Source organism: Giraffa tippelskirchi, chromosome 6 (assembly GCF_054371585.1).
Source record: "Giraffa tippelskirchi isolate mGirTip1 chromosome 6, T2T-mGirTip1v1.2.pri, whole genome shotgun sequence".
Lineage (NCBI taxonomy): Eukaryota > Metazoa > Chordata > Mammalia > Artiodactyla > Giraffidae > Giraffa > Giraffa tippelskirchi.
This window is the reverse complement of record NC_137280.1, coordinates 118,104,612-118,121,660: the sequence shown is the minus strand read 5'-3', so window position 1 is coordinate 118,121,660 and position 17,049 is coordinate 118,104,612. Positions and strand designations below refer to the sequence as shown.

Genomic DNA, 17,049 nt, shown 5'->3' with positions numbered 1-17,049 from the left:
AAGAAATAGATGTCAACGGGGATGGGCAAAATCAAGAGTTTAGGTTTGTATAAAGTTGTGGTCATCAACAGAGGAATGAATTCTAGAGTACAGTGGGTTATTTGAAGCCATGTGCTGAGTGAGCTCATCCAGGGAAAGGAGGTAGATAGAGAGAAGGTCAAAGATGAAGATGTGGTACATGCCTACATTTAGAAGTCAGGATGAGGAAGGGAAGCCAGGGAGGTGGGAGGCTGAGGAAAGAAAATATTTCCAGAAGGGAATGGTTAACCATGCCAAAAATTCAAGTTAGAGGAGGATCAAAAAGTGATCTCAATTTGACATTAAGCTCTATAACAGTTCAGTAGAGTGGTGAAGACAATTAAATGGTTTCAGGGACTCCATAGACATTTCTTGAGAAAAGTTTTAACCAGTGGGGACAAAGATGCCCCCCGACTAGATCAGAAAGGCTAGAATATGGTGGACTAAAATTGAAATTTCAGAAATTTGTTGACAAGGAATAAGTTACGGTGGCTGCAGTAGGGAAGAGGAAAAGATCACTGAAACCAAGAAGGAACTAAGAAAGCAGGGCTTTGAATGAAGGCTCCAAACTAGGGATCTTTAGCAAACAAAGAGAGTGGCTAGGTCAGTGCCAAAAAGAGCAGGGGTCACAGCGGCATCACAAACAGTGTTTTAGAACTTAGAAACTACATTAAGAGAAGTATAATACAGTCTCCAGGTGACTGAGGAAGTCTCAGAGCCACTGAGGAAGCTCTATTCTCAGAAAATAGCAGTTTCAGTTACAGCAGTAGACAAAGACTCACCTGATGCTACAGTCCAAGTCCCGGAGGTTCCAGGTGGGTGATGTGCAAGACAGTCTGCACAAAGTTAAAGGACGTGTGATAATGGACGTTTTCCAAGTCAGTCTCAGATGATGCAGGCGGAAGAGCTTGGGAAGGATGCTGAGGGTTCAGGAGGCCTCCAAGGCTTACAGGAGAAGTGATGGGAGGGTCCTGAAGCTGACTCGTGAGTGGAAAACTGGAAAAAAAAAAACCTGTGTTTATGTTTTTGCCAAGATGGTATGGGTCTTCTTCAAGTAAAACTTGCAAGAAAGGAAAACATTACTAACAACCAATTTTATGCCTCTGAAGACAAACCCACAGAGGTTTCTGCCCTGGGTTCCCAAATGGGCTCATTATCCAGGCTGCTAGGCTGGATAGAGTGGCCTAGAAAAGAATCACTTTCTGCAACAACAATGATCAACTTGTCGCTACTTTTTTTTTTTTTAAGTCCATAGGTGTCGATCCTCTGCCGGCTAAGCTGTCTTATGACAAATCACATGACCAAGTGTGGGTCCTGAGCTGGGGGAATGTGCACAAGTCCCAACCAAGCCTCCAGGTATGTTGGGTACATGGAGGACAACACCCACCTGCAAGAAAGGACTCTCTCCCCAGCTAATCACATTTATCCAAAGTATGTGCATGAAAGAGAGTAGGAAACATCCTCAGGACCACGCCCCTTACAGGCAAGTAGCAGGGTATCATCCGCCAGGCCTGCTGCTAAAGACAATAACACTGATGGTGGATGGTATTCTAATGTCATGACAACCAGAAGGTGGCTCTTGGGCCCCACCTAGCCCAGCCCCCAAACACTTGTCTCTTCTCAGCCAGGAGCTCCTGGGGCCAAGCAGGAATGAACCTCTGGACTCCAACCAGCAAGAAGGGAGCCAGGGCTTTCTCCACATTGGGCTGCAGAATACTGCCAAAGCAGGCACCAGACAGTAAGGAAGCAGAAGGAAAAGAAGGAAAAGCAGTAGCAATTATGTTCATAAATGAAAGCACATTACTGAGTGCTCATGTGGTGCTGGGGCACAGGAAGTTTCAGTAATTAGCCCCTGCTCTAACCTAGGTATACGTTCAGCCCTGCAGTTCAGCCACTGCACTGTACTGACTCCTCCTTGGGAAGAGCTTGGGCCTAGCACATCTGTGGGATCCCTTCTTCCACCAGTCAGGGGAGGTCAACACCAACCTGTGTTGAGTGTGTCTGGCTCAACCTTTCTCACCGAGATACATGAGAGGATTAAGCCCTATAAAAGGTGATTTAAATACCTGTTCCCTCAATTCTCACAATGATGGTACATAGAACCATTCTAGATGCCCAGAAGTTAACTCAGCGCATACAATGGATTCCTCAGGATATTAGGATTTATTCTCTCTCAGAACCCCAGTTGAGAAGGGCTGCAGATGGAACCAAGTTCACCTTTTTCCCGAGACTGGTAAGAGGCCAGGGGACACCCAGTCTACAGAAGCTTCCTCCTGGGGACTGGCCACCCTCCTGGGCCAGGGGAAGGACACTACTCCATCTCCTACACACCAAGACTACTACCCCTCAGTGGACGCCATCAACACGTCCTGGGCCCTAGCAAGCTGATGACAAATAGTAATAATTCATTAGAGGACCTGGGAATCAGAATAAGGTCACTCAGAACAGAGTACAAGCTCAGAAAATTGGTTTCTCTGGCAGCCCTAAGAAAACAGGTAAGGAAATTCGAAGGGAGGGGCCACCAGAAAATATTTTTCTAGAACTAAAAATTAACAAAAATGATTGATTACCTAATTTAAAACTGCAGGAGATGAGTTGAAAAATGCATGGTTTCTACTGAGACTCAAATTAGTAGCCTGAAAGATAAAGAGCAAGAAAATCCTCAAATCACAGAACAAATATAAGATTAAGATATGAAGTCTCAAAAGAAGTTTAGAAAAAGTAATAGTTGCAATGGAGTCAAACATTAAATTTGGAATAAAATTTCCAATTTAAAAAAGTACATCTTGTAGATTGAAAGTGATACAGGTTAACATGATGAGAAAGAACACATCTCTGCTCTTTCTGGTAAAACTCGGGACTTCTGAAAATAAAGAAAAAATATTTCAAGGCAGAAAGAACAAGTCACCTATAGAAGAACAATTAGATTTCTCACCTGCAACAGTCAAGACTGTGGCATTGTGTCCACGTGCTACTAAGAGAAAAGGGTTGATATCCAAGCTATCATTTACCTGTCAGGACAAAAGCAAGACCTGAGCATATCACAAAAGACAGCAGAAAAGTAGCAGGTGAGCCAGATCAGAGACATCGAGATGGAGGGAGATAAAGAGGAGACAAGAGTAAGTAAGAAATCTAGAGAGGAAGGTCCAAAATTGAAACAAGATGGATGGGGAAAGACTAATGTATAGTAAGTGCTAAATAAGGGCATTTGAATTAGGAGAGATGCACTGAAAGAGATATTTGGACACCAGACTCTAAAGATGGTAAATTATTTTGTTAAAAGTAAAGATAGGGAGTGGAGGAAAGAGAAGGGAGTAAAAAATATTCCAACATGTCATCTTATGGGGATAAGAGAGAATATAGAAAATGCTCTTTGAAATTAATAGTTGAAATAGTTAACTATCTAATTATTCCAAATGTGACAAGCTGATTTCTCTTATTAAAAGCAGAAATGATGAGATTGGGTTTGGAAGGAAGAGAGGTAGAGAAAACTAGCTATAATTTGTTTATAAGAGGCATAAAAAGTGATGATAGGCGGATGAAAAGATGTTTGAGTGTAATATTAATGTCAGACAAGGTCAAATTTAAGGTTACAAGCACTAAATAGCATAAGGAGAGACATGTGAAGACAAACAGCCAACAGATAGCAAACAACTAAATACATGTCACAAGAGTGATTAAAAATACAAGAACTTGATTTAAAATGCACTTAAATTGTACATAACAAGGAGACAATATAATAATGTGGGAAAAGTGAATAATATGAATAAGGAACTCAGTTTCATAATATATAAAAAAACCTTTCCTCTGCCAAATAGAATTTTTTCACTTGTCCACATAAACATGTATCAGTAATCACAAAATTTTAACAAATTTTGCAAAAGTCAGTGTTATAGGCTATGTTATCTGATAATCAGAAATAATTAAAATGTAACCTACCTAATAAGGAAACACTGTTAGACTGCTACTGGAGCAAAGAGGAAATTAAAACAAGAAATTACAAAGTGTCTGAAAAGCAATGGAAAAGAGACTCTTCCTCATCAAAACCTACCAGATAGAGAGAAAACTATACACAATGGAATATTTGTGTCTTAACCTGCCGAGCATATATTTGTATTAAGAAATTAAGAAAAGAACAAAGTAACTGGCAGGAAGGAATTATTTAAAAGACCAAAATTAGTAGAAATAAAAAAAGAACAAAAAACAATAAATCCTTCATAAACCTGATAAAGAAAAAAACATAAAATGAAGAGTGAGAAAAGATTACTACAGATGAAGGAAGATGAAAATAATTGTAAAATAGTATACTGCAACTCTGAGGTGGCAGATTTTAAAACCTAGAAAAAAAGGATGATTGCAAAATGCAGAAAAAAATAAACTGATCTATTCAGAGAAAGTATCAAATGACATCACTTATATGTGGAATCTAAACAATGACACAAATGAACCTCTCTGTGAAGCAGAGACTGACAGAGAACAGACTTGGGGTTCGCAGATGCAAATTACTACATATAGAATGGACGGACAGGGCCCCACTGTGTAGCACAGGGAACTATATAGTCAATGTCCTGGGAAGAAACCATCACAGAAAAGACATAATATTTATATAAATATAAAAAAGAATTGTGCGTATATATTTATATAAATATAAAAAAGAATTGTGCGTATATATATATATGTATAACTGAGTCTCTGTGCTGTACAGCAGAAATTAATGTAAATCAACTATACTTTGATAAAATAAATAAATAAAAAGAAAAAAACTGACCTAAGGAAAACCTGAAGTAAAATAGTTACCAGAGAAGAGGTTTTGTTTTTTTTTAAAGATTAAAGATCTACCATAGAAAAATGTACAGCCAAGTTTCTGATGCCTTGTTTAACAAATTTCAATTAGATTAATACCTAGGCAAGAACACTCAGACATATGTATTCAGAAAAAGGCAAGTCATGAGTGGAGATTTTTTAAAACATATTAAAATACACTGAAGTTGGCCAATTAACAAATTAGTATTGATCCTAGAAATAAATATATTTTAGTCATAGTTGTATGTAAAACTGATAAATGAAGCATATGAAATTGGTAAGCAAATGCTTTGGGGATCATAATCTTGTCATTTATGAAAACCTAAAGTTGATCATTTAATCTTATTTCTCAGACCACTTGTATCCAGTGCTACCATTACCTCTGTGAGAAAGGCTGAGCATAGTATTAATAATTGGAACTGAGCAGAAGAGGAGCTTTTGGGTACAGCCAAGTTGTAGCAAACCTTTCAAATGCAGATAGTTTTACTATCACTTGAACTATCTCAGACCATGTGGGGGAAATGTACATCTCCTTAGTATTAAAAAATAAAACTATCAACTAATCTCACAAATACAGAAGCAAAATTCAACATGGTATTAAAAATAGAGCCCAACAATGCGTCTAACTGCTTGAGCAGGGAACAAATTCTCAGGATGCAATAATGGTTCACTCTTAGGAAATCAGTCAATATTACTCATACCACAAATTAAAACAGAATAAACTATAATATTTTCAATGAATGCTGGAAAGGCATTTAACCAAATACAGCAGACATTCTTAATTAAAAAAAAAAAAAACAACTAAAAATAGGAATAGAAGACATAATGAAGACTGTTTCCCAGAAACCCAGAGCAAATTTTGCCTAAATGACAAAACACTAAGAGCATTTTAATTAATATCAAAAATTAGACCATGATGCCCACCATCACCATAATTAGAAAGTCTGAGAAATGCACTCTGACAAGAAAATGAAATAAACTGAATAAACCTACCTTCATCATTGTGGAATAGTGTTCAGGAAACCACTGCTTGCAAAAACTGCTCCTGGAAATGACAAAAGGCAGAGCCTTTGTGGTGAGCAATTTAGAAATGTGAACCAAAAGCCTCAATCCAGCAACGTGACCCCTCAGAACTTATCCAGAGGCCATGATTAAGGATGGGCACAAAGATTTAGTTACAGCACTATGTGTTACAGCATTATTTACATTTGCAAAACATGCAAAATACTATCCTAAGGTTTCTAAATATCTAACACTAAGGGACTGGTTAAACAAACTTTGCTATGACAAAATGAAAGTGGCTCTAGAAATGAGGCTTGTTCCACCAAAGCCCTCCCCCAGGAGCCAGTGTTTAAACCTTTGGCATGTTGTGAATTTTGCCCATCAGGCTCTTGTCCACCCACTCCCAGCTCCAGTTTTTAGCTGCATCAATACCTTGGCTCCCTGCTCTTCCCCAGCTGTCACCTCTTAGCTGGCTTCATCCACCCCTCTGGAGCAGATGCTCAGCCTTCCCTACCCCATGCTACCAACTGACATCACCTGATATCCAGCCACCTGCCTGCATCTCCAACCAAGCCCATAGATCCAGCAAATTTGAGAGGCTCAAAAGCTATCTTTTAGTCACCAACATGCCCAGCCATGTGTTGGGACACAGGCTAAGAAGGAACTCATGACTCATTCGAGAAATGAGGTTGACTAGCCCATATCAGTTCAATGGCTCATGATAGTGGGTTTTAAAGAAGTAACCTCTGAGTACAGGGTGTTAGGGTGGTGAAGCATGAATGACACTGCTGACAGCCTGTAATTTTCCATCTCTATTATAAGCTAAAATGACAGACCTGATATCAAGCAGTAATTACATGGTTTCTTGGAATTCTCTGGCATTTTCACCTGGACATTCTAAGATCCAATTTCCTAATACTGTTATTTTCTTTTTATTTTTTTCAAACTTTTTATTTTGTATTGGGGTATAGCCAATTAACAATGTTGTGGTAGTTTCAGGTGAATAGCAAAGGGACTCAGCCATACATGTACATGTATCCATTCTCCCCCAAATCCCCCTCCCATCCAGGCTGGCACATAAACAGAAGAGTTCCATGTGCAATACAGTAGGTCCTTGTTGGTTATCCATTTTAAATATAGCAGTGTGAACATGACCATCCCAAACTCCCTTGCTATCCCCCAGGGCAACTATAAGTTTGCTTTCTAAGTCTCTTTTTTAAGTAAGTTCACCTAGTACTAATATTTTCTTAATGTCTAGTTCTAAGTTTTTTCCCATGGACTTGGCCTGGAAATGTCATTCCGGCTTTTTTTTTTTTTTTTAATTACAGGAAAATAACCTAACTTAAGAGCTGCCCTAAAACTAAAATTCCCAGCCTACATCATTCTAATCCGGCATTCTGCCTGTTGACCCCTGGAAGGAAGCACCATCCTCAAAACCCCAGCTTCAAACCTGCCAGAGGAGGCAGGGCAGGTGCTGTTTGTCTTGTCATTAAAGTAAGAGCCAGAGGCAGTCCCACTCTTAAAAGGTTAAAGCATCCAGAGCTCTAAGCCCTGTGAGTCACAAAGCCCCATCACAGACTGTCCTCAGCCCCAGGCTGCAAAAATCTGAATCCTTCCGTCTGTATACACGGTCACAATATAAAGATCAGAAAATGTGTCTCCCCTCCCTGGTCAGAGTCTAGCATCTGCCTTCTGTCCTGTTAAGAGGGTCTGGGCTTGTCCTTTGGGTCCTCCAGCCAAAACTGCCCACAGGTTGGCCAAGCCCCTCATCTGGCTGCAGGTCTGCTACCTGTCTGGGAATCACCTAGAACTTGGAGGCGGATGAGCACGTGCAGAAGGCAAGAGGACACAGGCTGTCTGGCTCAGTGTTTCCAGCCTGCCTGTGCCAAGGTCTCAGCAGCTGGTGGACAAAAGCCCAGCCTGACCACAGGGGCTTTCCAGCAGGGCCTCCATCCTATCTAACCCCAGGATGCTCTCATTCTGTCTAACCCCAGATATCACTCAGCTCCGTCCGGCACTGCCAGGGTACCCTTCCCTTATACAGACACAGCAGGGACACACACCAAGGAACTGCTCAAGTTGCCTCTTGCCAAGTCCACAGGGGATAAAGTTGCTCCTCCCAGGGAACAGAGGCAGCCATGCTCTATCACTACCAATTTGTACAAAACACAGGGCCTAATTCTTCACTGCTCACAGCAAGTCCCATTTGTAAAAGTGGAACCCTCCCCTGCATCCTAATCACCGACTCTAAGTGATACAGCCAGCATCTCTGAAAGATGCCTATTTTCTCTATTAAATTATGGACTCACAGTGCTCAGAGAGCACCTCTGCAAGCAGCATATGGTGGAGACTCTCAATACAGCAGCCTAGGCACCTGGTGTCAAGGGAAAATACAGAACCAGTCAATAACTCCACCATTGCGTATTTCGCTACTTAAAACCCCTCTCCCCCTTTTCCCAGCCAAAAAGAGGATCACTACCCGAGCGTGCCTGGGTCTGCAGGTTTCCACCACCCACCCCGCCTCCGCTTGGATGGACCCTCACAAGGACTTCCATTCTATGTTATAGGTGATCACAGAGGCCAGCACTGGCCAGGGCCAGCGCCTCATCCGCACACCGTTTGTCGGAGTGGACGACTTCTTCATTCCCCCAACAAACCTCATCATCAACCATATCAGGTGAGACTGGCCCACAAGCCCTAAGCTATTCCATGACCCAAGCTCAGCCCTCTATGGGACAGCTTTGCACCGGGGAGGCCCTGCTTCTTTCTCTTTCTCCCCAATTCCTTCTTTGGACCACATCAGGAAGGAACAGAGAAATAGCCCCATCCCTGTCTTAATTGTTAAGAAAGGCACCCAGCTCCTAATGCCCTCAGGGGCCCAGTGAGGTCAGGAGGTCTTATCCTTGGGTGAGGACAGTAAAGAAGGAAACAACTGTGGTTAATTGTGTACCCTCTGCTTGCTATATGTTTAAAAAAAAAACACAACACCTCGTAGAGGTAGTCCTCCAACCTGTTTTATGGATGAGGATACTTAGGCTCAGAGAACTGAAGACACTGACCAAAGTCACACAGTCAGGAACTGGCAGAGTCAGACTAAATGTGGTTCTCCCACAGAAGGGGAAGGAGGTGGGGGATGAATTGAGAGAGTGGCATTGAAATACACACATTACCAAATGTAAAATAGACAGCTTAGATATCTAAGCTAGATAGTGGGAAGTTGTTTTGTTACACAAGGAGCTCAGCCTGGTGCTCCATGATGACATTACCTAGAGGGGGGTGGGGAAGGGCTAGGGAGGATCAAGAGGGAGGGGATATATATATATACACACACACATACATATATATATAGCTGATTCATGTTATTGTACATCAGAAACTAACACAACATTGTAAAACAATTATCCTCCAATTAAAAATACATTTAAAAATTTTTTTAAAAAGCTGAGTCTCCTTTCGGTGCCTCCTTTGGCCCCATTCTCTAATAACCACAACCTGTGGCTCCTCTCAGAGGCCCCAGAACAGCTCTACAGGGGGACCACAGGGAAACAAGGCCTCCTGGGTGCCTGCTTTGCCACCATCCAAAAGAACAGCTTAGTAATAACAGCCGTGGCCTCAACTGCAAGCCTCATCCCAGCCTAGCCACTGCCCTTCCCTCTTCCTTTCAGAGAACCTTGACACTTCCTCAAGGCACCACTGCCAGAAGGCTGAGCGTGCCCTTTTATAAAGTCATCAAGACCCAAATGTCTTGTGGCAGTGTTTATGCCTTCCTTTACTCTGACATCAAGCACCTTTTTCCAGGAAGAAACGACTCATTTTTGCAAGCTGAAGCTGGACTTGTAAAAATAAGGCTCACCCATTTATATCCTTGCCCAAAGAAGAAAATAACCACTTTCTGACCTCTCCACCTCACTCCAGAGAATACCCGGGGAAGAGCCGCTAAGATGGTTATAAATGGTAAACCACCTTAAAGAAGCTGAATTCAGACAAGAGTCATGCAAACTCAGGTGCTGCAGAGCCTGTGTGTGACTTTTACATGACAGCTTCCTACAGGCCTGGGGTTTTCTTTCCTGCTCTTCCCATGCTCTAGCTCTTTAAGGATGCTTTAAAGATGCCGTCACATGGGCATTTTCCCGTCTCTGAGGCGTAGCTTGCTATTCGAGAGAAAATTGTGGAAGACATTTTTCTCTACCCCAGTAGGTGTACACAACACCCAAAGGCCTCTGCAAGCAAGGGGTTTAGGCAGACTCTCGTGCTCAGAGTGAGTCCTGCCTGGAGTCAGACCCTTTTGCAGCTCACAGCCAGCCTCCAAAGAGGAATTTCACCAAGTCCAGATACGGCAACCACCACCTACTGACCTCTTACAGTAAAGCACCCACTCTAAGATTTAATCCTCCCAACAGCTGTTGGAAGGAACTACCCTCTTTCGATTTGCAGAGGCTCAGAGGGGTTCAGCAGCTTGCCCCAGGCTCTGCAGCTAGCAGGCACCACAGGAGCACCAGGCCATCTGGCTGTAAAGGTAAAAGCTGTCCTCAGCCCCAGCCCAGGGTTCCTCTGACCAGCATCGTCAGTGTAGCCAAGGGAGAGGCTGCCCTCATGTTCCTCTCCGAGGGTCAGGGAGCGTGGATAAGACATCTGTCCTTGTTCTCTTGTATCTGCATCCCCAGGTTCTGACTCACCCGTTAGTCCACAAAACCACTCAGAAATAGACTCACCTGTCCTGTCCTCCTAGCAGGCAGAGTCAGGGCAGACATCTCTTGTCCTTTCCCTCCAGCCACAGGCCCACCACTTCTCAGCTGGCACAAGGTCTCTGGGAAGCTGAATCAAAGACACCCCGGAGGGAGGAGCTGCTGAAGGCATAATTCCACTCCTTCACCATTTCTAAGATGCATGCATGTTATAAGAGAATAAATCCAGGAACATTCTGTAACTCAACTGCACTTGGTTTGAGATCATAGATGGATCACTTATGAAACAGTCTCCTGCAAAATAGGAGATCTTATTAACAGGCTGTTAGATCAGCAAAGGATAGAGGACAAGAGAAAGGATGCCAGCGTTTAAGACAAATGACAGATCCCTTAACCCTCCCGCCGTCTGACCTCAGTCTTCATCCCCTCCCAGGTTCGGCTTCATCTTCAACAAGTCTGACCCTGCCTTGCACAAAGTCGACCTGGAAACGCTGATGCCCCTCAAGACCATTAAACTGCAGAGCCACGGCTGCCTGCCGCAGGCCATGGCCCACACCCACCTGGGTGGCTACTTCTTCGTCCAGTGCCGGCAGGACAGCTCTTCTGAGGCGCCCCCGCAGCTGCTGATCGACAGCGTCACAGACGCGGTGGTCGGACCCAACGGCCAGGTCACTGGCACCCCGCACACATCCCCGGATGGGCGCTTTGTAGTCAGCGCTGCCCCGGGCAGCCCCCAGCTGCACGTGCAGGAGATCTCACTACGGGGGGAGATCCAGACCCTCTACGACCTGAAAGTGAGCCCGGGTGTCTCAGATGTGGCCTTCCAGCACTCCTTCACCCAGGGAGACCAGTACCATGTCTATGCCACACTCGAGACAGAGCCAGACCTGCTGTTCCTAGAGCTGTCCACGGGCAAGACGGGTGTGCTGAAGGGCCTGAAGGAGCCCGTGCCTGCAGGGCCAGCCCAGGCCTGGGCAGGGCCCCGCAGGATCGTGAGGGACAGTGGGCTGTTCGGGCAGTACCTCCTCACACCCGCCCAGGAGTCGCTGTTCCTCATCAACGGGAGACAGAATGCACTACGGTGCGAGGTGGCGGGCGTGAAGGGGGGGACCACGGTGGTGTGGGTGGGCGAGGTATGAAGCAGTCTCGAGCAGGCACCCTGTACATTTTTACAGACAAAAGCAAAAAACCTGTATTCGCTTTGTGGTTCAACGCTGGTCTCCTTGCAAGTTTCCTAGTATAAGGTATGCGCTGCTAACGAGATCGGGTGGGTTTTAGGATGTAGGATTTCTGCCTTGAGCTGCGATGAGAACCCGCTGCCGTGTAAAGGAATCATTCGTGCGCCCAGCTACGTGCCACGTTACCTGGGCCACCCTGGAACCAGGAGCTCCAGCTTTCTAGGTGGACGCTTCTGTCAGTTGCCTTTGCATCCTCATTCTTTAAAACCGGGTCCGTCCAGACTTCACCCTGCTGGAGTAGCCTGAAGCCAGAGGCTCCCAGGAGCAGGGCCCTCCCTCCTGGCCTGAGAGCCTCATCCACTCTCGCTCTGGACCTCATTTTCTCCTTTGCAGCTGCTTCTCGCTTTTCTTTCCATTTGACTTGTAAGCCTGAGGGAGAGCCAACAAGACTTATTGCATCTTGGGGATGGGGAAATCACTCACTTTATTTTGGAAATTTTGATTAAAAACTAATTTTTTATAATCTCAAATGCTAGTAAGCAGAAAGATGCTCTCCCAGGTCCAACTGTATTCTTCCTTGCCTTAGGCCACGTCTGTAAGACCCTACAGCCCACACCCAATGACAGCAAGAAAGAAGACAGTGGCCATCAAGGGGACTGGGGTCCTCTGCATCACGGACACCCCCAAGTGCAGATCAGACCACCACATTGGTAAAGGCTCCATTCTGGTTTGGGACCCCAAGAGACCAAGACAAACCCTGTGTGCCTGCTTATCACCACTCAAGGGGGACATGTGTTAGCCTGTCCAGTACCCCAGATTCAGGGCTGACCAGGCTTGCCTGGAAACGTGCCTGTAGAACAGTGGCCTCCAGGCTCAATGCAGAAACCACGCCCGCCCTCCCTAGGATTCAGGTGGGGTCCACGCGGGTTCCTTAGGCTCTCCCTTTAAAATCCCACTCTCCTCTGCCTGTGGCCCTCGCACTCAGCTCTCACCCAAGACCCTGCCTCCACACGGCACAACAGCACATTTCAGTGTTCCTTACACACGGGTCCCCGTCTCCCCAGGAACACACAAGGATGCAGGAGGCCACTGCCACAGTACTCCCGAATGTCTCAGGCTGTGGTGGGCTCTCCAGGGCAATGAAAGAAGTACAACCCGAGAGCCCTCTGAAGACCCCGTACCGGAGAATCTCAGCAAGGAAGAGGCTCCCTTGGAGCCTTTCTTCTTCTCGTGCGCATCGGCAGGTTTGAATGGTCATTTTTCAAGCCACCTGAAGTCGGAAGGGGTGTGGTCCCATCACAGGTACATCAGTTTAGATGCCTTCTCCTGCCAATGTGGCCATGATTTTCCTGGGCTGCTGAGAAATGGCCTCTTTCAGAGAAAGAGAGACATAGACCCTGTCTCACTGGAAATATAGCATCTCAATCCCACCTAACTGCCCAGTCCACCTGCCCCCTCACAGAGCTCCTGGTATCAGCAGTCCTCTGATATGTCTCATGCATCTTAGTCCACCATACTCCTGTCCCCAAAAACTCCCGGGAGTGTGCCTAGACATATACATTCACAGATTTTTTAAGATAAAATATGTAGATATTTGAGGAAACTGACCTTAAAACCTAATTATTTAGTTTTACAATAACTGGGATGGATGGAAAACACATCTCACCTTTTTTTTTTGTTATTATTCCTGCTTCAATCTCTTGACACATTTACTTGCACGTCTGTCACTGAAATTTTCCAACTTTCACAAGTTTCTTCCTTTGGGAAGACCTTCTGAATTGTGGCAGCCCCTGGAAGAAAAAGAAAGTCTCTGAATCTACATGAAGAAGAAACCACCAACTGCCAGGCCAGAATACCAGCCCCTCTGTGTTACACGATTCCTGAGTAAGAGATCAGTCCAGCCGCAACTGGCCTTTTCCACTGGGAGTGACTTCAGTAGCATCTGTTCCTTTTCCACTATTCCTTCCACTTTCAAGTGTGGAAAGCTTATCAGCCTCTCATTGTCATCACTATGTAGTTACAAAGCCAGAGATAGCCAGTTTAGGTCTTGCTGCCAGCATTTCAGGTACAATTAAATAGAAGGGAATCACAGCCCTGAAAATTGTGAAATTTGAAAATTCACAAAAGCAGGAAAGTCCATGTTTTCTCAGTAGTGCAGCCAACTGAAAGGCTGGCCAGGACTCCACCTGCCTCTTCCTCCCACACTTCAGCCCCAGCAGAATTTCATGGAACACAAAATTTCATGGAACAGCCAAGATCCTTCTTATGAACACGAATCATCAGCTATCTACTAATACTTACATTAAAGGAATATTTGTTTTACCAAAAGAGTCACCCCAAAAGTCACTCATGTAATGAACTATTTCAAAATTACTGGATTTGAAATAAAATTCATTGCAGAAAAATTCAACGTAGATATTTTTTTCAGACTAACAAACACACAAATAAACCTATAGTGACGTTAAGGATTTGAAATAATACCCTCATTCTCCTTCTGCCCAAGTGAGCAGGACCCTACATGGAGGTACTGGGTCCAAAAGCCCACCCAGCCATTCATGGACTGATAGTTGGAAGAGGGATTTGTCTCCTCCTAGAAGCCTACATGGACTTCTGCACAAGGAATGTTGGGTGTAAATCACACACAGTGAGGCCAATGCCATCATCCCAGCCCCACAACACTGAACCAGCAAGTCCTGCCTGGGGCTGGCCCAGGCTCCCTTCTTAAGTATTCATTCAGGTCATTCCAAGATCCTGCTATTTTCCCCAAGCCTGCAGAGGTAGCTGGAAGAGCCCTGTAAAGTCTAGGCGGGGGCCACACTCATACCAAGCTTCAGATTCTATGACCTAGAGACGGCAGCACAAGAGACAGAAGCTCAGTCCCTGCGATTCCCACCTCATCTCAGCCTCCCAGCTCCAGGTTAGTGTCCTGGAGGACAGCTCTCAAGCCCAGATAAAGCCGAGAACCACCTGCCACCCTAGGGAATTTTAACAGCTGAGTCTTCACAGAGGAAAGCCGCCTGGAGCTGGCGTCGCGTGGCCCCATTTCTTTTCTGTTGATCAAATAACCTGTGAACTAATGGAGATTTCAGAACTGAGTTGCAAAACAGATTCATGATGGATATATTTTTCTACAAGGGGCTTAAAAAGTAATCCGATTCATTTCCACAGTGTGTTTCATTCAAATACCATGGATGCCGCACCCTCTTCGTTATCACATTCCACAGCTCGCTCCCCTGTCCTCCTCTTCAAAAGCCAGCCTCCAGGAGCACTGATACTGCTCCCAACTCTCTCCTACACATCCACCAATCTACCTCACATCCTCCTCTTCCTCGCACCCAGCACGCCCCGGAATGTGCACTCCAAACCAAGACACCAGACGGGCGAAGTAGGATGACAATGATGCTGATACGAAGTCCTTTGGCATCTCTCCCCACCCAGGACCCCAGATCCCACTCCAAGTGCAATCAGAACCCATAGGGACACAGCCCCTTGCTGCTCAAATCACAACCCCAAGCCCTAGCTCACAGCCCTTTGGAGTTTGATGACAGACTAGAGAGAACTCAGAACTGTCAGAGAAGTCTGTTATGATCAGACAGAAACTGTAGGACGGGAATAGAGACTATGCCATCTCAGCCAAGCCCTGAAGGGTGGAGTTACATCCCTCCATCCTCACTTTGTGCTCTGCCTTTCCCACTTCCCTCCTATGCCTGGAGCCTCCTGCTCATGAACCACTCCTACAATTCAAGGGGCAACTCACCTAATCACCACACCAGCTCCCCCAGGGGCCTTTGCATGCTGCTTCCTTGCTTTGGGATACAAGTGAACAGTCATTCATCGGGCCAGATCCTATACTATTTGCTCTCAGACCGGCACACAGGCAAAGCAGTTTTGTTCAAGAAAGTCATTAGCTGCCTTGATTTCTCTCCAAAGTCATAGAGATCATATAGAACAGAGGGGCTTAAAAGAATCAAGGGGAAAATATATAGTATTTATCCTCAAGGTGCGACTACAAGACCCCAAATACCTGGTGGAATGCAACCCACTTCCTTTAGTCTACACCATGTTACCTGCCGAGGCACTTGAGGATTTGAGCGTCTTATCTGGACCTTCAGGATTTAGGCACAAGCCACCCAGCAGACACTAGCCACCCAGCAGACACTGGGAGCCCAGTAATAATGGTCTCCTGTGAGCAGTACTGGGAATTTAACCAAACACAGTGTGTGAAATTATGGAAGATAGGGGAAGAGCAGGGACCGACCTTCAAAATTCACAGCAAGGCTTCTTTAGCCAGCATGAGAGTGTTGAGCATGTGCTTGGTTTTTGCACAAAACCACACTTCACACAGCCCTCTTCCCAAGCTTACCCCTGTGGCCCCAGGGAGCAGGCCATGCCCTAAAGGGCTGTAGAGGGCTCAGCCTACATGCCATGAAGCAATAACTGTTGACTCACCTCTACTCCCACCTGGGGACACGTGGCTCTCCACCTGTCACCAAGGCAGGACCAGCCAGTGCTGCCCCCTGGGGGCACCTTCAAGAGTATTTCTGAGAAATGGCAACCATGAAAAATTGGCTGGAGATGGGGCCCAAGAGCTCTCAAATGAGAACACTTCCTAACTCTAAACCTTCATCTGCTGCCCAGTATGACATCTGCCATAGCTTTAATAGTTGTTGGTCCCTGGCTCCTTCAGCTGCTTCACAGAGGTGAGGGACGGCAGTCTGCAAGCCCCGCCCCCCCCGCCCCGCCCCAGACCCACAGCACAGCCTTCTGTGGTGCCCCCAGCCCACACCCTGACTGCCTGCCACTGGCCAGGCCCCTTCTCGTTCCTGGACCCTTCGCACACCACCCCTCTCCCCCTCTGCTCGTGCTTCCTGAAGGCCCGTGAGATGATCTAAAAGCAGACCAGGCATGGAATTTTGCTGCAGTGTCACACGCTGTGGTCATGCTATGGTGCAGTGAACGACCCTCGCAATATGAAGTCACACACACACGCTCCATTTGTCCCGTTAAGATTCTCCTCCTGCCCCACCTCAGAAAACTTCCAGATCTCTCATGTCAAGGCAGATTACATTATTTTGAGCAGTTGTGTAGACTCCAAAATATATTTTCTGTAATCACTGGTATCTCTCAAAGGTCTCCTGTAATTACTACACATGTGAATTGTTCCTTATTTATAAAATATATATAAATTATTTTTAATACATCAACTTTAGTAGAAATTTGTACCAACACAGTAACTGTATGTGGCATTGGGGATAAGTTTGTGTTTACGTTAACGTATTGCACAGTATTGAACACGCCATGTATTTGCAGTACCACTTGATATAAAGATGTTTCACAGATTATCATAAAGTATCGTCATTGTA

The 17,049-nt window shown here is 45.3% G+C and overlaps 1 protein-coding gene and 1 long non-coding RNA gene across 13 annotated transcripts in view; one reads left to right on the top strand and one right to left on the bottom strand.

The window, feature by feature from the left end:
* The window catches only part of FSTL4 (follistatin like 4), a 695,167-nt gene extending 683,447 nt beyond the window's left edge, over positions 1-11,720 (top strand). For 7 of the 12 annotated variants that reach the window (XM_081502827.1, XM_081502826.1, XM_081502825.1 and 4 more), the window contains 3 exons: positions 1,267-1,374; positions 8,391-8,500; positions 10,942-11,720. In XM_081502827.1, the coding sequence (XP_081358953.1) occupies positions 1,267-1,374; positions 8,391-8,500; positions 10,942-11,647 (924 nt within the window). In that variant the 3' untranslated portion in view covers positions 11,648-11,720. The remainder of the gene's footprint in view (positions 1-1,266; positions 1,375-8,390; positions 8,501-10,941) is intronic. The other 5 variants (XM_081502830.1, XM_081502828.1, XM_081502831.1 and 2 more) reach the window with 1 other exon arrangement.
* Positions 1-17,049, bottom strand: part of LOC145510723 (uncharacterized) — a 69,320-nt gene that overhangs the window by 6,078 nt on the left and 46,193 nt on the right. The window contains exons 2-8 of the long non-coding RNA XR_014057235.1: positions 13,353-13,476; positions 12,868-13,040; positions 11,873-12,115; positions 11,069-11,667; positions 10,536-10,638; positions 5,815-5,866; positions 801-1,014 (exon numbers count right to left, since the gene is read on the bottom strand). This is a non-coding gene — a long non-coding RNA (uncharacterized LOC145510723). The remainder of the gene's footprint in view (positions 1-800; positions 1,015-5,814; positions 5,867-10,535; positions 10,639-11,068; positions 11,668-11,872; positions 12,116-12,867; positions 13,041-13,352; positions 13,477-17,049) is intronic.